Source organism: Prunus mume, linkage group LG3 (genome assembly GCF_029339155.1).
Source record: "Prunus mume cultivar Tortuosa linkage group LG3, ASM2933915v1, whole genome shotgun sequence".
NCBI classification, from domain to species: Eukaryota; Viridiplantae; Streptophyta; class Magnoliopsida; order Rosales; family Rosaceae; genus Prunus; species Prunus mume.
The window spans coordinates 11,505,263-11,527,148 of NC_142700.1; the positions used below are offsets into that span (position 1 = coordinate 11,505,263).

General features: G+C 35.9%; 3 protein-coding genes across 3 annotated transcripts; all 3 read right to left on the reverse strand.

The window, feature by feature from the left end:
* Positions 1-2,848: 2,848 nt before the first annotated feature.
* LOC103344049 (NAC domain-containing protein JA2L-like) lies at positions 2,849-3,902 on the reverse strand. The gene has a single exon (XM_089049226.1). The coding sequence runs from the start codon at positions 3,855-3,857 to the stop codon at positions 2,970-2,972; it is 888 nt and encodes a 295-aa protein (XP_088905352.1). The 5' UTR covers positions 3,858-3,902; the 3' UTR covers positions 2,849-2,969.
* Positions 3,903-5,813: 1,911 nt separating this feature from the next.
* Positions 5,814-13,496, reverse strand: LOC103325950 (SH2 domain-containing protein B-like). Its single transcript, XM_016792958.2, has 12 exons — positions 13,217-13,496; positions 12,715-12,906; positions 12,185-12,394; positions 11,956-12,045; positions 10,625-10,702; positions 10,360-10,524; positions 9,402-9,722; positions 8,420-8,688; positions 7,698-7,860; positions 6,765-7,114; positions 6,153-6,230; positions 5,814-6,055 (listed from the first exon to the last, which is right to left on the reverse strand). Exons 1-12 carry the CDS (start codon positions 13,361-13,363, stop codon positions 6,037-6,039), a joined length of 2,082 nt encoding a protein of 693 aa, XP_016648444.2. The 5' UTR covers positions 13,364-13,496; the 3' UTR covers positions 5,814-6,036.
* Positions 13,497-14,063: 567 nt separating this feature from the next.
* Positions 14,064-21,281, reverse strand: ARP4 (actin-related protein 4). Its single transcript, XM_008228140.2, has 21 exons — positions 21,041-21,281; positions 20,857-20,948; positions 19,920-20,090; positions 19,768-19,841; positions 19,391-19,471; positions 18,734-18,794; positions 18,551-18,600; positions 17,834-17,888; positions 17,522-17,599; positions 17,367-17,420; positions 17,052-17,105; positions 16,913-16,973; positions 16,711-16,762; positions 16,470-16,536; positions 15,655-15,714; positions 15,472-15,534; positions 15,152-15,214; positions 14,939-15,003; positions 14,653-14,721; positions 14,438-14,503; positions 14,064-14,350 (listed from the first exon to the last, which is right to left on the reverse strand). Exons 1-20 carry the CDS (start codon positions 21,051-21,053, stop codon positions 14,458-14,460), a joined length of 1,329 nt encoding a protein of 442 aa, XP_008226362.1. The 5' UTR covers positions 21,054-21,281; the 3' UTR covers positions 14,064-14,350; positions 14,438-14,457.
* Positions 21,282-21,886: the final 605 nt, after the last annotated feature.

Genomic DNA, 21,886 nt, shown 5'->3' on the forward strand with positions numbered 1-21,886 from the left:
AGGGTTGGTATTTCCGGAGTATCCGGGACTCCGTTTTACGATCCGTCAAATCCTACATGATCCTGGAGATACCCAGATCAACATATTATAATTTCAGGACCATCCAACGGTCCAAACCTAGCGAACCCGAAAAATACGCGATATGCGATATCCGTTCGGAACTCTAACGGTATCCAAAATGAGATCCGAGCACACCTACGCGCTCGTGACATCGAGAGGATCACAATGGGACAAAAATGCCCCTCAGCTACAGTGCCCACGCTCCGCCACACGCGCCGGCAGCGCGTGGGTGTCTAAAGCGATATCGCATCACCGGAAAGCCTCCAAATCGTGAGCCAAGACTCCTACCTTAGGTAATACACCTAATTTGGAGTCACTTTTGTTCTTGGACATACCCCAAAAACTGACCGGAAGTGGCCGGAATCTCCTCGAAATCCGGCCGAAACCCACCAGTAAATCGGGTTGCCTACGTTACAAATTTATCAATTCCTACCCAACAGCAGCTAGAGCTCGGAAAATAGATGAGAAAGCATACCTTGATCGCAAGATTTGGTGGCGGAATAGCCGGAACGAGCTCGAAAAATCTGGTAAAACCGCCGTCTTTACGCAATTTCCGGTGGTATCGCCGGTGACGCGTCGAGAATGGGTGGGTAGGACGGCGAGTCGGCCGATCATTTTGGGACCGGTCCCACCCGAGTGGTGGCCGGATAAACAAACGGCCGGCCAAAATGTGGCCGGCTGCGGTGGCGTCGCGAACCAGCAGAGAGAGAAGGAGAGACGCGTGGGAGAGAGAGAGAGAGTGACGGGGGCAATTCCGTCTTTTAACCAAAAATCCATTTTCCAAATATTTACGATTATGCCACTAAGCTTCTTTTGATCATATCTCTCTCGTTACAACTCCGATTCGAGCCCACTACGTGTCTACGAACTCATCTCACCGTGCTCTACGCAACGGTACAACCGAAATTCCCAAATTCCTTCTGGGTAAGAAAATGACTAAAATACCCCTATCCCACGGGTAATTTCACAATTCCACTTAAATTAATTAAACATGGGATAAATTTGGGGTCGGGGTGTTACACTCTCGAATTATTCTTTGGATGCAAGATCCCTCACAATGCCAATACTGTTTTCTGGTACCATTATTTTGCAGAAACCATAGTATAGTCACAATACTGCTTAAGTATATTATATTTAAAAAGCGTATAGCCGCGCAGCTATACTATTTATTAAAAAAAATTATTGCATTAGTTTATACTTTATATATTAATTTGCTAGTTTCAACATATATACTTTATAGATTTAAATTTTTTAATATATATTATTTTTATTCAGTACTATGCGAAAATTATTGTACAATACGTAAATATTGTGTATATTATTGAAAATTTTGTTAAAAACCAAGTGTATTAAACATGAAAAATATGTAGGTATGTGTACAATATGAGTATTAAAAGTGAAAATGCTAAATTCTTTATACAGGTAATAACTCTAGAAAAGTAAAAACTCAAAAAGGGACAATAAAGACTCGGGTAATGGCATAATAGAAATTGATGATGCTCTAAACTATAGATAAACAAAAAATCGGGGAAATTACTTTTAGTTTCAATATATATACTTTTTTGATAACTTTTAGTGTATCTATGTACAGTGTATAGCCGCACGGCTATACTATATATATATATATATAAATTATTAAAAAACCAATAACGCCAGGCGGCTTTTAAAAAAAAAAACTCCCTGGTATAGCTGACCGGCTATACCATTTGTATAACAAAAGATGACGCGCCTAGAGCCCAACTAGCATAGCGATGTGTCGCTATGTGCCAAAGGCTGTACAATACAAGTATTAAATGTGAAAATGTTAAATTCTTTATACGGGTAATAATTCTGAAAAAGTAAAAACTCAAAATGGGACAATAGATACTCAAATAATGGCCTAATAGTAATGGATAATGCTCTAAACTGTCGATAAAAAAAAATCATGCCAACAGTTAGCCATCTTTTACGATTAATTTACAAACCATGCCATCAAACCCATGTTTTCTAGACATTTAATACGGTTCCAGTTTTCTATTGCCGCACCTACAATCTCAATTCATACACATTAATGCATTTATAGGAGAATTATTAACAATATAGAGAATACATACCTAACCCTTTGATAGCGCACCTACAGTTATTTGATAATGTACCTACTTATTTACCTTCGACTAATAATTTACCTATTATTTAATTATCTATTACTGATTACTCCATTTTTCAGCTTAAAACATCATTATTAATTCCATACCTTAAAAGCGTAAATCTGATCCATCCGACATTATAATACATGTGGATTAGTAAACAATATATACGTGGCACATATGTATGACCAACACAAATTTATATTTTTATATTTTTATAGGGTTTGGCTTATTTAACCTAGGTTCATTACAAGCAGAAACTGGTGAAAAGGTGCTTCAATTGAGAGATGACATAATCATCTGTACCACTTCCATGATATTCCATGTTACGTTTTATACGTCTAGATTTCTGCACTTTATTTTGGTAGCTCAAATCTTATACTTCACAGGGTTGAAATCGTAAAAGACCTAACAACGCTAGCTAACTCTTGTTTGAAACGCTCTTGTGGTTTTCTCCTACTATTAACTTCACAATATTTTCACTTCCTTGCGCAACTTTGTCTTAAATAAAGCAATATTGAATATCCATGTCTTTAAGTAGTGTATATCTTTTATTATTTTGTTCATATATATATACAACTTATGAAATTCTTCGCCATATAAATAGTTATTACACGAAAGTACTCCAATAAATCCTTCTGTATATTAAATTTGGAACCTTTTTTACTAAGCCTGCAGATAAACAAATGCACTAAGCAAGCTACACTTATAGTGTTGTATTAAGAACAGAGAAATTACAAAAAGAGGAATTAATTTTGCTCCTACTGTGCAAGCAAAATTGGATTAACCCTCGATATCGCTCATAAGGTAATCCTCGAAAAGCCTAAGTTGATCTTCAATACTTGTGCCCTGCTGACCGTACTGTGCAAGCAAAGCTGGATTAACCACGGTATCCTCTTCACCCTCGACATCGTTCATAAGGAAATCCTCGAAAACCCTAAGTTGATCTTCAGTACTTGTGCCAATCATGTCCTGCTGATCGTACTGTGCAAGCAAAGTTGGATTAACCATGGTGTTTTGTTCACCCCCGACATCGTTCATAAGGTAATCATCCAAAAACCTAAGTTGATCATAAGTACTTGCGTCAATATGTTGCTGCTGATCATCATGCACATGCTGGGCCTGGATTTCTCCACGGGAAGCCATGTCAACTTCATGATTTTGTCGTTCTTCTAATTTGCTTTTGCCCGATGTTTCTTTCTTTCTAACAAGACAAAGAACAATTGTCTCTTTGTTTGGCACTTGCACGAGAGATTCATGAAGCTGGAACTCAAGCATGATCCAACGGTCATCGTGGGGCGAACCAGGGTTCATGTACCGAAATCGCTTTCTGATGCCAATATCATTCCCACAAGCACGTATTTTCTTGCCGGAGTCTTCTCCTTTCCAAACTCCGGTACCGGCGGCGCCAACTGTTCTGCAAAACCGCGAGCCATTTGGAGTCTTCTTCTTGAGTGTGGTGAAGACGTAGATGTCTTCTTGATCATCTGGTGATGAGTGGTGGAAATCTCTCCATATCTCCCACGGTTCCTTTGTACCGTAAAGATCGCAGTCAGGAACAACACCTTTAGGATAGTCGTTTCCATTCACTCTGGGGAGAAGGTAGTGAAGAAGTAGTTCTTCTTCTGAAGGCGTGAACCTGTACCCAACTGGAACTTGATAGCCACCCATACTTATTTCTTAACTAGGGTTTCTAATTAATGATGCGCAGTAAGAGAAAAACCAAAGGCTGCAAGTGAGGGAGCAACTAATTATTTGGGGTGTATTTATAGTGGTTGAAGTTCTTGTAACCCAAGTTCAGGTTCCGAATTATTTGGGTAATTATTTTGTGGACTAATCAGGACTTGACATGTAAGGCAGATTGAGATAAATGAGCATATATACCGGGTGTATTTTGTTGCAGATAATTATGCCAAGGAGAATAAACTAAATCATTGATTTGTTATATATTTCTCTTAGATAAAGATACAATTGTAGATAATTACGCAGATAATTATGCCAAGGAGAATAAACTAAATCATGAACAAACGCCTACTTAATGTTTTTGTTGTCGATGTAAATATTTATATTTGTTTATAAAAGTCTTCTTTCGTTTGGCAAATAAAAACGTAAGAAGAAAATACAACCCTAGTGTAGAAAAAAAAAAAAAAAAGTAATCAGTCACATTTAATTTTTTTTGAGAGAAAATGGTATTGCATTCAACCCAAAGAAAACATTACATGATAAGAACGAGCATGTTAACGGTGTGGCCTACGCCTACCCACACTTAAAAGACTAGACAACTTCCTTTCTGCAGATTTAGAAGCTAATGGCCATAAGTTTCATTCAAAGTCCAACACCTGGGACCCAAATTGAGCTTGATAGACTGGCCATCTGATATATTACATGATCAGGTGAAAACCGGGTCCAACGAGAAGGGAAGGATCCTTGAAATATACGTCAAAGATTTGGACCGATATTAGAAAGACCAAAAATTGGGCATTGACGGTGGATTGCCATTTAATTTATTTATTTCCACAAAAGGAAGGATGTGAAATTAAATAAGATTGGAATACCATGCTTCCAAATTTTATCTTTTGCTGGACCTGTGTTTTTTACATTAAAAAAAACTGTCCCGCACTTGAATATTCGACTCTGGATGGACTTCTTATGAATGATATTTCTTATATGTCCAGACATGATGTCTGTCGAATTATTCTTTGGATGGATGCAAAATCGGGGAAAAACAAATATAAATCAAAGTATAGCCGCGCGGCTATACTATTAAAGAGGACCCCAGTACAGCCGATCGGCTATACTCTTTTTTTGCAAAAAAAATCCCGGGTACAGCCGCGCGGCTTTACTATTTTGGGTTGGTCGCCTAGCGCCTGGAGCCGACTAGTGGTATAGCCATGCGGCTATATAGCTTGAATAAACATCATAGTATAGCCGTGCGGCTATATGATTTTTTATAGCCGGGCGGCTATACTATTTTGAAGGAGACTACTTGTTTTGTTTCATAGAAGCGTTTTTAGGTGCAAAACACTCAGGTTTTTGAAACTTATGCTCCTCCTGCTTCTTTCCCAAATCTCAAATCCCTCGATGTTAGAGTTCATTGTCCTGGTAAGAGCTTAATGGAAAAGTTTTTACAAACTGTCCTGCACTTGAATATTTGACTATTGATGAACTTCTTATGAAGGATGTTTCTTACATGTCTAGACAAATGATGTCTCTCGAATTATTCTTTGGATCCAAGATCCCTCGTCAATGCCAATATTGTTTTATGGTACCATTATTTTGCAGCAGGCTGAGGTCGAAGATTCCTACAGATTTCTAAGATATTCAGTTGATAACTCCATCCGAGTTGTGATTCTGCTTGATTGTTAATAAAGGCGAGTTTCAGCTTGAGGATCCACAGTTGATCAATCGCACTCTCGGCTAAGCTGCTTATTGCATTACTTACATGATAGATGACGGGTCTCATAATGCTAGAAAACGCCCTAAACACATCATAATGGAGAAAATGAGACCCCTGATGTTGCAGAGTGGAGGGAAAAAAAAGAGAGGTTATGAGAAATTCGTGTTCTAATGAAAATGAGGGGGTTGTTTGCTACATAGAAGCAAAGGCATACATTTCACAATTGCGTGCAAAATTTGTATCACAAGCTCATTATCAGCCATATGTTGGCAATAAAATTCAATGTTGAAATTGAAATGTGCTGATGTTTTTACACAATGGGCACTTCCACTTATAAGATACTGATATAATAACAGACTAATCTATACATCAAAGGCTCAAAGACAATACATAGATAGCCGCAAAAATTGATCTTGCAAAAACAGAATAGTATGTTATGCATCTCTAGCCCACTCAGCGACTTCTTATTATCCTGCAAAATTTTAAGCAAAAAATTTATAAATCACTCATATCCAGTTAATGCAGTATATGGAAGTTTAATAAAAATAAGTGTTATATAAATTTCTTGCCTTCCCAATCGAGAGAGTTCGGGTTCCGCAAGAAGCATATCTTGCAGTGATTTCGCATTCTTTTCCCTCTCAGCAGAACTGCAAGACAAGGGAGGCAACTAAAGTTTCAGTAATTTCAAACCAGGATTGCTAACTCATTTTCCCAGATAACTAGATGGTAAACAAAACATCAAGGCTCTAATAATTGCTCTCTGAAACCATTTTATTATACCCATCACCCAAGTTTTGACTGCTTCCCTAAATAAAGTTTCACAGTTCCTTCATACCTTATCTCCGTGGTAAATCAAATTTATCTTTGTATGCATGAGACCTTTTTCCCCTTAATATGGTAAATTTAATGCAGTGTGACTGAGAACTCAATATTTCAACAATTACTTCTCTAAAAGAAAGAAAAACACAATCAACATAAAACTCAGGGACTACATTTTTCTAATAATCTTTGCAATTTCCCTACTGTTTAATAGGCCATACATAGTACACCCCTACAAGTTTGAGTTACAGTTAAGATGTCTTGACCAACAATTTGATTAATCCCTATATGAGAAAAGCGCAACAGAAATGAAATTTAAAACTGCCGTTTCTCAGGCAAGGCAAAAGTAGTGAACTACCCACCTAAACATTTGATCAAAGGAGATAAGCTTGTTGTGAATAGCGTGCTTGCTGCTAACATAAGTCACAACTAAGCTACCAGCATCTGGGTGGGGCCAGCTCCTTGAAGTAGGAAACCGGAGTACAAATGTACCAGATTCCTGTAAACCCCTTGAACCTTGAAGTGAAGTTTCAGCTTCTTCCTTCGTAATGAATCCTTCTATCCACTTGGGAGATGTTGAACTCCACATTGTATTTATCCAATCTTTTGATAACATTAAAGCTACAGGATATAACCAACACCACATCTTTTCAAAATTTTCTTGGGCCAGATATTCTTGGCAACCGGCAATTCTCCTCAGTAGCTCAAAGTCCTGAAAACATTTCCCAAAGAAAAGAATAAACACTTTTTGCAAGCTAAATCAAACATGACAACTTCATCCTCAAAACTAGTTCCCACAGAGTTCTCATTATGACATATTATCCAGAGTGTAAAAGCAACAAGCTTGATATGAAAAAATGATTTGGCTACATATGATGAAAATAAAGGTATAAGGTAATCAACTTCACAACAAGAAAAAATTAAATCTCATTAGTTACACCCGTGGATTCTCCAAATCTAAACTAAAGCAACCACATAGCTATTTATGATACTTGTTAAAAATCTTCTCTAAAGAAAAATTTCACAAACTTAATGGATTGAACACAAAGGTAAAATTTATTGAAAAAATACAACTCATCTGAAAGCTTGACCGTGTGTAGTGTTGATTGCTCAACCAATTTCAATTGTCTTGTCATACAACAATCCTTGATAAATGGTTGATTCTGCTCTAGGAGCATCATCATGAGCATAAGATGCAACTTGATATCATAGGAGATTCAAAATGTCTACATCTTAAATATCTCAACCAAGAGTATACTTGAGAGAGAGAGAGAGAGAGAGAGAGAGAGGGGAACCTGTTGCGTGAGAGCCCGAGAATTACAACAAGCAATCTTCATGAATTGCTCTTCAATTTCAAAAACCACACTTTCCCATGGAACCTGGTGTTTATTTTGTGAGATCAAATTCCAAGCCTTATTTCCTTCCTCTATCAATCGCTTTGCCATTGCTATTTGGTGCCTGAGGGAATAAATAAGAAAGAAAAACGATTCTGACCATACGAGGATAAGGAAATATATGGTATCTAAAGCACAAATCAAGGATCACTAGGTAGTAGCATAATCAAACTCTAATCCTATTTTTTTTCTTTTAAACTGAGAAATTTTTTCTTCTCTGGGTGAATTGACATAAGTATACACACGAAACGGGGTTTAGTGATTACATGATCAGTAATATATTGAGCCTGAAATGAAAACAACGGATCTGTTGTATTCTTACTCAAAATTAGAATCATAGCAAAGGAAGGATGAAAAGAATAGAAAAATATAGCTGTTCCCTACAATTCTTTTGGATTTGATATGAGTCAGTTTTTACAGGAATGTCTAGTCGGAATCTGAAACTGAAAAGAAAACTAAGTTTGGCAACCAATGGAATAGAAGGGTTGAAGGAGGATCCTTTTTTTTTCTGTCATAATGAACAGAAATGACAAATATCATGCAAGAAAGAATATCATCATATATTTGTTAACTCGACCAATAGAGTCTGTAATATTTATATTAAGAAAAACACTAGTGATTACCTGTGGTGTGAACATCCTGAATATAAGGAAACCTGATGGGAAAAACTCAAAAGTTCTTCATTAGAACCAGTGCTGGAAATTTCCTTGAGCAGAAGAGTCTTTTCAGTTAAACCTGCTAGGCAGTATTTAAAAATGGTTGCATCTGACATTGGATTTCTACTACTTGACGTACTCTTGAGAGCTGAGTTTCTCGCTTCGGGGCTCTCTGAATCAGTTTGGGAGACATCTAATTCTTCAAGACTGTCGGATCTCCTCACCACATTTTTAACCTAATTTTCAATTTATTTCAATTAGACTCTTGTCAATATTCACAAAAAAGTACACATTTCCATATATCGATGTTACAAAATTTATTCTAAAGGTTGCATATCTTTTGAAAATAGGATCATTCCAGCACAATAAATTAAACAAATACCATGAACCTACTTACTATGATAATCTTCAAATTCTATGCTCAAAGGTAGTAACTACGTATCTTGAAAGACAATGTATGCTTCTATACAAATAATGTATTAAATAAATATATTTTTACCTTTCCTTGTGCTCAAATGGAAACATTAACAAAAATGTAAATTATTCTTTTTCACCATTCAGCCTTATCAGGAATATTAATAAAATTTCAAAAGTTACATTCTTCGGAAATTATCAGAATTATTTTTTTTCACCGAACAGAAATAATTTTAAAAAATATCCCTTTCTTCCCAGCAGAGGTTGAAAAGAATCACACTTTGAGAAGAGTTTACACTGTTTTTCAACTCTCCTTTTATTTTGAAGTTACTCATATGGGGTCCCTTATGTAGGAAGACTTTTGACAGAAAATGCTGGAGAAGACAAATTCGGTTATGATCATTAGCGTATCTGGATTATCTAATTGTTCATTATATTACTTCCAACAGAACAAGAATTTCAAACAAAAGCACCCCATGGAATATTTTTGTATCGTGAAACTCACTTATCATTATAAGAGAAAATGAATGAATACCTGATTAGCAGTTCTTGAATGAGAGTTGCATTCGTCATCTTGTCCCAATCTACACCGCTTTGATGATGGACTCAGTTTTTCTTCATGAATAGAACTGTGATGAAGTTCTAACGTTTCATCATCCAATCCTGATAACTGAGATAAATTAAGTTGATCATTGGCAGATGCTGGCCTTTTCCACAATCTAGAGGATATCCGAGTACTACGATTCCTTGAGATACAACGAATTGGAGGGGAGAATGCCTTGAGGAAAGGATACGTTTCCAGTTTTGGCATGTGAAACATTATGTGGAACATCCGATTATCACACTTAGATGAAAGCTGAAATGAGAAAGAGGATAGTCATTGAAAATTTCTAGCAGAACACAGAAACATTTGGCAAATAAGTAGATCTTGCACTAAAACTCATCAAAATAATACATCTATGTGTATTCACCTCAGAAATGGAACATTTTCAACAGTAAACCAATCACAAGATGCTAAATGAGAGGGACATCAGTGTCCATCGTTCTCACAGATGCAGGAGCACACATGTACACCCATATCATATGCAAACAAGTGACTTCCTCCCACTACAATAGAATTTACACCTGTGACATTGAGAACACACAATAGCTTGGAATGATGGCTAATTGAACAGTACATCGATAATTTTGCAGGGATGATTTCTAAGGGGAACCTAAAAGATGGACAGATCGGATCATTAGACCACATTGCATGGCGGGCCTAACAATCCCTTAATTTAGCGAAATCAAGGGATCCCTTAGTGTATGGGCCCTAACCTGAAGCACTAGAGTTCATCATGATGATGAGGAACAATTTTCACAATTTCGTCAGCATAAGAGATTTATCAAATAAACCTATTTAATATCATGCTTGTAAGTACCAATGTGTAGGGAAGTATCTCATATATCTTCACAAAAGGTGCCAAAAAGATATGTTCTTTCTAACTTAGAACCTGAGATATCTTCAGCTTAAAAGACGCATGCCCATGCAGCATTTTACTTGGTCTATCGCAAGAAGCAAATTCAACCCCATCTTGGCTTGCCAAAAGAGGAGCTTCTCCGTCACTTGTCTTCTCCACAGGTGCCCCATTGTCAGCATACACGAGGGAAGCAATAACCTGTAATAGAAACAATGTGTCAACGGTGCATGCTAATATTTAGTCACTGTTGCACATGAAATTTAACAATGCATGTAGTGCACAAAATCCAAATACAAACCTCCAACTCCTTGTTTATAGGATGGGAAAAGGCATCTAACAGTACAACATCCAGTGAAAAAATCCTGCGACAAGAGGCCTGTGATACGGTAAATAAAAGTGGCAATATCAATTAGGTGATATCTCATTGCAGTAGCCATGGATTATAACTTGAGATATATTAATAAGGCAGACAGCATCCATTACTGTTATAGAATGTTTATGCCTGTCAGAAAACTTTTGAAAAAAATAATCAACATATCCAATTGAAGCGATAACAATTTGAATCAACAAAGTTGTAATTCTAACTACTTGGATCCTTGACATTGTACATATTGAGATTTCTAGAAAACAAAATCAATTTTATAAAAAGCATCATCACTGCTGATATATTGTAATAGTAGACAAACTTTGTATCAATGAATTCAGTTCATATAAGGAATAATATCTCCAATTGTGCACCCAAAATGTGAAAGTTTAGCCTTGGCATAACAATAAAAATTGTTTCTCTTATAGGAAATATTGCAGATGTTTCTAAAAGCTTGTCCACAAAATCTTAGTTACTCCCAGGGCTTCACATGAAACAGCACAATGTAATTCTGTCAAAAAGTTTGTTAAGGAAAAAAGTGAGTTTACTCCTTTTGGAAGTTGAGTGGTTTCTCTGAGCATGATTCCTTTAAAATAAGTGACAAACAAAGAATTATAAGGTTGCATCTTTAAAAACCCTGAGATTTTACTGCTACAGCACTTGGAAAGTCAATGATGTTACAGAAATAATACAAGGCGACTTTGATGGGAATTTTGAGAGCAACAAATATAGCAGTTTATGTCATAAGAATTATTAAACTCGTTTTCGGGACTTCATGTCCATCATATATATGCATTCTTTAAATGATACTGCTGGAGAACAGTGAAATGCAACTCTGTATGTTCGTCCGTTTTGATTTCCCACATTGTTAAGGAAAAAAGTGAGTTTACTCCTTTTGGAAGTTGAGTGGTTTCTCTGAGCATGATTCCTTTAAAATAAGTGACAAACAAAGAATTATAAGGTTGCATCTTTAAAAACCCTGAGATTTTACTGCTACAGCACTTGGAAAGTCAATGATGTTACAGAAATAATACAAGGCGACTTTGATGGGAATTTTGAGAGCAACAAATATAGCAGTTTATGTCATAAGAATTATTAAACTCGTTTTCGGGACTTCATGTCCATCATATATATGCATTCTTTAAATGATACTGCTGGAGAACAGTGAAATGCAACTCTGTATGTTAGTCCATTTTGATTTCCCACATGCATAGAGTGGTAGTAATGAGGACCACGAAAGAGATATTATAGACACCCAAACTGACCTTGCCACCAACAATACTCCAAACACCATCACTGCCCTCTTCAATCTCCGATGCAGATGAATTATCAATGGATAATTGTAGAGGTGGGTCCTGGAATACAAATATATTTCTCTGTAATAAACATTTACTTTGGTGGAGAGGGGACTGGATGGGATAGGAAAGTGAGTAAATTGAGATGTGAATTAAAAGAATCCCTTAAGGAATCACAAGGTTTGCAACTACTACACACCTTAGCATAGTATTCCATAATAGATGAAGTTAGAGGCAAAACTTTATGATTGTGGACATAACCCTGCAAACTGTTGTCATCTCCACCACCACAAACCAAAGTGATCTTCGTCAAACCACTTGAAATGGAATCTTTGTTGAACAAAGATGACATAGCTTTCTTTCCCGCAATTTCACCATCAATGTGTAGCAGCACAAAATCAGACGAAACCTAAAGTGAACCCATAAACTCTGAGCATCTCATATATTAAACACAGAAGGTAAACACTAATTTCACCTATGACAAGGGGTACCAAAACTGCTTTTCATATGTAAGAAACAAAAACCAAAACAAAAATATTTTTTTCTTCTTCCTTGGTATACTTTTATCATTAAATAGAATCTGAGTAATTTTTTTATCTTTTCCTTAACATAGATAGCTTCTTAGTCACATTATGCTCTTGTATTTACCAATGTAATAAAATCCATGCTCTCCCTCCCCAAACAAAATGTTCGAAATGAGTAAATCTTTCAATAACTAATACGTCATACCTCACACCCAATATGAATCCATTTCTCCATAGGAAACTCAGTCTCCATAGCTACATGTGGAACTTCTGACAGTGAAGTCAAGTCACAAGTTTCAGGAGCTTCCTTGTGTAAGATACTCAATGGCAAGAGCACCATTTTCTTCTTCTCACTCAGAACAAGAAAAGGAGCACCTTCCATGGCACCTGATTGCACCTGCACATCCGACACTCAATGAACAATCATTTCACAAAATGATCCAAAAAAACATAACAGAACACATAAGATTCAACTAACATTCAAAACAAAGCACTTGGGTTAAATTTTCCATATCCATAGAAAAACAAAAACAAAACAGAACTCAACAAGAAAACATGAACAAACAAAAATCAATCATCATAAAAGTCCAAGAAACCATCAGCAACCATCAAAAACACAAAAGTGAGAAATGGGCATTCATCCTAATACCCAAAAGAAGTAAAAGGAAATACAAAAGAAATGAGGAAATGGGTAGTTTAAGACAAACCTGAATGAGCCTGGCAGGGAAGGCAGTGGAGCTCATGAGGTAAAGCCAAAAGCAAAGAGAGAAAGCTCCTTCCTGTACTTCAATTTCCGCTCTGAAATCCTTTAGCGGCGAGTAGTCTTCCACGCTATCTTTTTCCTCATTAGCCATTGTTCTTCTTCTTCTCAGCCTTTGCTCAACAACCTCAACTGGGTTTCTTCGTTGCTTTTGTTTCTCAAAAACCTTAAAACTCTGTCGCTGTCTGTCTTCGGGAACAAAACAGCGGTTCTTTTTAGTGACCGCTGTCAAGTAACGGTTGGTACTGTTGGTGCTGTGTTCCGGTTGTGCTTGAGATGGGTAGTAATCTGGTGCTCCGCGGTGTAGAAGGAATTTGACTACAATCAACTCGCGCCATACAAAGGGGCATGAAATCTAGTAGGCCCTGGGCCTAACAATAGGGCCCTAAAGCCCAACAAAAATAATACATCTACAGAGAAGATTTATTTATTTTTTTAATAAGATAAAGCAAAAGAATATCAAGATGAAAGAAAACCAAAATCAAAAGCTCAATTCACTCCTTAACCCAATTACACAAGGCCAAGTTGAGGTTTGATAATTTTTTTTTCCTTAGGGTTGGGAATGCACCGGTAAACTTAATATGAAATGAAAATATAATTAATTTTTCTCTTTGGACCCCTATCTTTCAAATTTTTTCCCCATGACATAAAATACTAAATAATATTAATTTGATTAGATGGTATGAGGTCCAATAGCTTTCACCACGTAGCATTTTATTGTTGGTATGTTGTTTCCGTTATTCCAGTTGAAGAATATATTTTGTGTGTTTATGAGAGAGAGAGAGAGAGAGAGGTTGTAGCAAAGGTTGGTCTACAATAAGCGTTAGTCATTTAAAACACGTCCAACAATATGCTTTGAAACGATGAGCACCACCACAATAAACCCCCTAATCAATTGGACATTAATTTAACATGTGAAAATCTGCTGAAGTAAAGAAAAGTATGCCACAGAACAATATAAGGGATCATCAGTGTCGGTTGATACAAATCAAAGCATTCTATCATCCGTATCGGCGACACAAGTTTGAAGCTTTGACAATTCTGGAAAAGGTTAGCATGGTGGAGGGAGCATATGAGAGACCTGAAAACACCAGAGTAATTATAATTTTCTTCTTTAAAAAAATCTGGATGTAAAAATTAAGAGAAAATCAAGCACAAATTTTCCTACTTGCAGTCTGGAAGACAATTTCAAGGGCATTTTCTCTGTACATAAGAAGCCCCATGCTCCTCATACCTGTTGATTGCAATCACATGAAGCAAAATATCAATAGAGAACCACTAAACACACTATGATTTCTTAATCATCACTTAAAGACCTATATCATTTGATGCCGCTAAACAAGCTAGTCTAAGTGCAAACACAGGTGAAATCATGAAACTTACTCAGCCTTGGAGAACCACATTTGCTGGAATGAACCAAGAGACGCCAGTATACTCCCACCTATCCAAACACTGCAAAAAAAAAAAAAAGCCATAATGAAGTCAGGGGAAGAGAAATTGCATGAATGTTATATTACCAACATCACATTTAATAACACAAGTACATAAAGGTGAAACTTGAAAGGATTTTACTGAGTGGAAGCTTTATCCGGTAAAATATGCTCTAAATGTATTCTATACGAAAGAAGTAAAAAGGTTCAAGTTAAATATGCTTATGTATTGGCTTTACCTGAATCGCCTTTCAGTTGAATTCCCACTTGCCAATACTTTAACTCTAGCAGCTTGAGGAGACTCCTGCACACACACACACACACACACAGAGTGAAATTCTTAACACCAACCCATTGAAACGATATAAGAAATAGAATCCAAATTCAATAACCAAACATTGGCTGAGAAAAAAGAAATATGATCATGTTGGTGCTTCATTGAAAAGCAATACCTCCAGCAAGTCTTTCTCAAGGCGTTCCTTTAACTGTTGCATTGATGCTGTGCCACCAGCAAGCTGATTAAAAAAAGGAGCAACCATATCATATTTCCGAAGCATGTTCCACCAAGTTGTACATCAAGGAATTCCAAGAATGTAACAAATTAAGCAATTTTCAGGAAGTCTTCATATTTAACACAGAGATTTGCAACACTTATTCAGTAAGTCCCACCCAAACATATTTTTTTGCATCCAGATGTCTCTACTAAACTCCTTTATGCTATTAGTTTTTGTTAATTAGGTGGGGAAAAAACAAGTGATTTCATGCATTTTACCAGTATACTACTAAATAATTCACGACGAATGTCCACGTCACACTTGTTAATGCTCTCGATAACCTGGAGAGAACAAACAATAAGAGTAAACCATCAGTTAAAAAAATGAGGGGGAACAAAAAGAAAAACAGATAAACAACTCCATGGAAGCACCCACTCATTGGAAAATAAAGCACGAATTACCATTTGAGGCAAACCACGAAGAGGAGCAATCTCCGCAAAATTCTCAACACCGGGAATTGTCTGACATTTCATCGAAATAAAATAAGATAGATAGAACATGCAGGAAAAGTACCAACTAAAACATATATTTACGCAACCAATCCATCAAGAAATCACTTCAACAGAATAGCATTTGGTAACACTGATATCACAGAAAAATCAGAGATCAAACTTTTTTTATCAAGTGCAATTTACAGTTGATTTTTAAAATGTGGTCCAACCCTTTTTATTTATATTGTAACATCAAATCCTCTAAAATTCCAACTGTGTAACCACATATAAAACTGGCCAATTTCCTAAATTTTATTAAGAAAATTTTATGTATCAAAATATCACCAACTTTAGTAGACATGAAAAGAAGTTACTACTCTTCCTAAAGCCAATTTACCGATTGAAAAGTTCAAACAGCCCACAGAAACAAACTTAAGATATATTCTTTGAGCCATCAATTATCCAAGTGCAAAGAACTGCTGAAAATGGACAAGGTTCGCATATGATGGACCTCTTGTCCACGCTATTTTGTGCATTATCTTCTCTTTTTCAGTAAAGTTATTGTTTCTTGTCAAAAGAAAAATGCTCAAGATGAAACAGCCATATCTCACTTTACACAAGGTTCACATATTAAGACAAAATTGGAAACTTGAAAGCGTCAATTACATGAAATTATGTAACAGACAATAATAAGAGCATGGTTGAATGCAAATATGTCCCATGAGATTTCCAAGCATTCAAGAAAAAGTTAAAAGCAGGCATCATGTAGTTTAGAAGACATCCACCTGAGCCAAGGATGGGTTAAATAGAATATCAGGAATCTTGAATCTATCCGCTCCAATTTCAATTGTCCTGTATCATGATCACAAAGTCACTACATATTTATAAAACAAACAAAAATTAAAACTAATTAAACAGTATTCAATTTGCACAAGATTAGGCGGTCATCATTTAATGAGGTGCACCATGAATTAGCAAGACCGATAACAGACCAAATAGAAAATCATAAAGTAGAATAAGACTCACTGGCCATCAGGAAGCTCATATGAGGTCGTTGGAATGTTTGAATATGCGCTTTCTGGAAAGAAAAAAAAATGAAAATCCTATTAGAATTCTAAATGAACATTTTTATTTTCCTTGAAGATTAAAGCATTTAATACAGCTATGGACATAGCAACAAGCCTTCTTAAATCACTCAAGCGCATAAGAGAAAGGAAGAATAGCAAACCATCATATGGAGTGTCAGGGGCTCTACACACACATTCTTTGATATCACTAGCAACCACCCTCTGTCACAAAGCTAAATTCAGTAGAAAAGGAAAAAGAATATGACTTTTTAATAAGAAATATTCTGGTAAATCACAGACCTGGGAATAGAGTTTGTAGCTTTCTGTGGTATTTGGAAGATCAACATCTACCACCTACAACATTGAGATATGGTAATAATGATATAAAGCTATAAATAAATAAGTCTAAAGCTATATATGTGCATCTAAGTTGAATATTGGCTAAGTCTCAAGATTGTTTTGATTAAAAAATAAACAAGTGCAAATTCCAGAGGAACATAATAATCAGGCAGCTGGTATGCACCAAGCCATCAATACAATTTTCAGACTGGAAGCATATTGCAACTTAATCCTCAACTATTTGTGAATACATCCAACAATAAAACCAAAAAGTACCTGAAACTCCCCAGGTCGTGTTTCCTTTCTCTTGAAAGAATATCTGGGTTTAATCTACAAATAAAACAAATAAATACGAAAATAATTAAATAAAAAAAGGAGAGCAACTTCAGGCAAATGATTACCCTCCAAATGAAATTTACGTAGTCACTCACCGTCATTCCTTTACTTTCCAAACTTTTTGTCAAACAATCAGTAAGAAATTCTCCTCCAATAGGAGAAGATGCCACAGCCTGTAAAAAGTTGAACAAGCAAAATATGATAGTATTAAACTTTTAAAGCAAAAACCCTTCTTAAATTTCCCATTTAATTCACTTCTGACAGAAGGTTGGTAAAGGCATTTATAGAGTGCAAGAGGCCACTATACGAGTAGCTCACAAAGAAAATCAAGTAAAATTTAGCTCAACATGAAATGTAACCATATAAAAATGACCTACAAATTAACTTGATTGGAAAGTGAAAAGTACCTTTTGAAGAACATAGCCATCATGAACTGGAGCAACTGTAGTTGATCCTCCACCACTGGATGAATTTTGCAATTATGTGCAAACTATATGTTAGTTTTGCACGCCATAAATCCAGAAAAAGCATGAAAGGACAATAAATACATTAAATCACTCTAGAAGCAGTATTAAAAACTTCAACAAGTACATTGCATAGTAAACAATTTCAAATTCATAGATGTTGTATTCCCAAAATTTCAATCGATACACTGTCTAGGTTTATGATTTCCTAAAGCTACATTCAAAATTTTCTTATTTTTCTTCTGATTTAAAAAAATTTCTGCATGTTCGTCCACTTTTACTGACATTTCCACTGAGATAGATACTTTGGTTGACATTTGTTGAAACTGAAGTACTGATATTGAATTGGTATAAACATTCTCTCCCTTGGCAAGGCATACATCTTAATCTGTCCTCCTATTCCTACTTATGATTAACATAAAGCTTTTCGTCCAAAAAAAAAATTTGATTAACATAAAGCAAATAGGTATAGGTCCATGGTCTGCACCAAACCCCAAGTTGAGCCCCAAGTGAACAATTTGATTACGTATATGTGTGAAAAAGAAAGGATACAACAATAGAAATGATATACCAAATTATATAAGATCGGCTTAAAACGAAAGAAGATGTGAAAGTACTAAAATTATATGCAATCACAGTCAAAATTATGTAATCCCCTACCTATCAACTACTAACGAGGTAGCACGGCCTGATGCAAAAGATGTGAGAACCTGGCATCAAAAGTATTCCAGTTACTCACCAATTGCAGACTGATTTTTAAATGGAATAAAAGAACAGATTCTGTAATACTAATCCATGTTCTACAAGTTGGAATCAAGGAGATGAGATGAAGAGGGGGCATACAGCATTCTTGGCCAAAAATAAGGCAGGAACTTTGTACTTTTCAAACATAAGCTCTGCCGTCCTGTCAGGTACAAGACAAACCTCAATCATTTAACATAAAAACTAAAAATATAGAGACACCAATTAAACCATAAATAATGATGGAGCAGATAATGATCAAAACCTTTTATCAAGTGGGTTGGGCATAATTATTACAAGTTAAAAACTTTAAAACAACAAAATCAAAGTATGTAACAATAGTACAGGAACATAATGAATACATCAGTATGCAACATAATCAAGACACTGATACTGATAGTGGGGTTGAAACAAGTTCTTCCCCTCTATCCCAGAAATTTGCCTGATATAGCAAAGGTTCCCCTATATTCCCAAGATTTCCCTGATATCGGCCTTTAACAGAGTAAAAATGCTTGATTTCCACTGACATGATCCAAACAGAAAGAAAGAAGAGGAAGAAAAATTAAGGATGGCACACCCAACCCTAATAACCAAAAAAACCCCTTATTTAAGCTATCTGTACGGCGGATGTTTTTATCCTTGTATGTGAAGTCCAAGTTTGTCACAAAAGAATACATTAACAATTACATAAGCATTTTGGTTTAACTACATAGTCACAATTGTGAGCTAATGAGAAAATTTAATAATTGCTAAGCTTACCTTTCTCTCTGTTGTTGAGTGTTAGAAGATGGCTCTGCAAGTAGCATTGGATGCTCTTTAGGATCAACCAATAGGCATTCCCTGAAACAAATAGCAAGCACTTAGTGACATGGTAATATACAGAAACACAATTAAATAATTGGGAAACCGAAATTGCTAGATGGACAAATAACTGGGAAAACGTAAAATCCAAGCCTTTGGTAAAGTGAAGCTACAGTATTACATACATCTGTTAAGTCCAAATTAAAATTACTTGAATAACAGAATACAGTTGAATATGAGAAGCTTCTAAACACATGAAGATACTCCCAGAATAATTTGAAAGAGTAAATAAATTTAAAGCATAGCAGAATACTGATTCATCCATTAGTAGTTACCTAAAAGCATGGTCCCATATACCTTCCACAGCTTCCCAGTCAACAATAACTCCATCCTTTATGGGTGATAACACCTGAAAGAACAGCAGTAGTTAATCAAAGTCTTATAGAAAAAGTGCTCGAATGACAAAAACTTTTAATTAGAGACTGACCTCCATATGATCCCGACGGTACCCTAAGGCTTGAGATCCCACATATAATTTGCGTTTTCCCTTGGCTTTGTCAGAATCAAGAGATTTGGAATTACTTTTTGGATCTACAGCAGGTCCAGAATTATTTTCTGTTTCAGTTTCAACTTCCATTTGATCAATCGATCCAACAACCTTGACAAACAAAAACAGATACCAATATCAGTTTTAAATTTTTAATTTACATATGAACTAGTAATAATAACTCTCCAATTCACGGACTAAAACATAGTAAACAATTTCTACACCTAATTCGACGAATTTAATTAGTAAGGTCCATCCTCTAATGCTCAGAAATTCAATGCATATATTAAAATTCCATAACTAATAAATTCAAAACAAAACAAAAAAACAAAAAAAAAACAACAAAAGTTCCAGCCATTCTGCAAAAACTCCCAACTGATTCAAACGCAACCATGAACTTCCCACCTAACTGCATAAATCCCATCAACTTTAACCCCCCTCTACTGAAGATGATTTTCCACCAGTACTGGCGCCTTATCCATCATGGTGTAGGAAGGAAAACTCTTAATCATTCTTCTAAAATAAACAACAACCTATAATTCTAAAATCTTTGGGACGGTCCTAACACCAGACATGTACCCAAAAGGCTACAATTCTTTAGCTATAGGTTAAAAAATTTCAAATGGGTAACTGCAAAGCCACACACATTCTGCATTGTCAGTAACTTGACCCAGATTGTAACATTTCCTGGATCTATAAAGCAAAAATGCTTAGTATTGAACTACAAGTTTGCATTTTGATTAGGCACAGCAACAAAGTTGTGAACTTTATAACGGTAACTAGTAATTGAACAAGAAAAAGAACAACCCAAAGTAAATGTGATTGACATTATGAAAATTTTAGCTGAACTATTTAGTAGAAATAAATAAGCACATACTGATGGGAAGACTGCCTTGGGCGCATCTTCGCCGGCATAGCCAGCTTTGCAAGTGTGGGAGCCGAGGTCAAGAACAATAGCCGATACTTCATCTGGAAACCAGAGAAAAAGAAAGCCCCAAAAAATTCAAATCAGAGAAATCGAATACAGCATGCAAGTGTTGTTAGGTTTTTTGTGTACTCACCGCCTCCGTACATAATTGAAGTTGAGGGAGAGACGAGTGAGGGAAGAATAAGATGGTGGTCTGGGTCTCGGCTCTGCGAGAGCGAGAGCGGGCGCGGGGGAGAGAGGGAGAGGGTTTAACGAGTTTGGATTTCGGGGGTTAATATTATGGTGGGGGTGTTTTGTGCGTACAGTAGTTTCTTGGATTTGGGTTCCACGATTCCAGTAACGAGTAACGACTAGCTTTTCGAAAGGGTTAGCTCAAAATTCATAAAATTTCTTCCTTTCATAAAAGGTTAAGCTGGCCAACGTGCCTAACTCAATTGAAAAAGGTTTTTAGTTTACAAACTAGTGATCTCATGTTTAAATTCCATGACATCGTGGTAATGTATGAGAAAAGCTTCCTTCCATTATAGTTTAGATTATCATTTGTACTAAAAAATATAAAAAATTAAGTTCGCATATGCGGATTAAGTCAGTTGGTTAGTGTAGTGAGTTTGTGATTATACTCGAGTTCGAATCTTCATTCTCGTAAATTTTCTTTGCTTGATACTCCATATGGATTCCTTTCCACGAATCAAATCCTCCTAAGTATAAATAAATTTATTGGAAAAAAAAAATCTATTGCCCTCCGTTTGGATGACGAAATTGAAAATTACATAGAATTCTAAAATGAAGTAATTTAGATTTCCAACATTTCAATTATGGCAATTGAAGATTTCAGTGTTTGAATTTATGTATGTCGAATTTTGTAAATGACATAATTTTGTAAATGGCACTGTGGAAATTGCAAAATGACATCTATTTTGGTAGAAATTAAACTTGAAAATTTGATGCCACAATTTCCACAATTTTTTTCACGCATCAT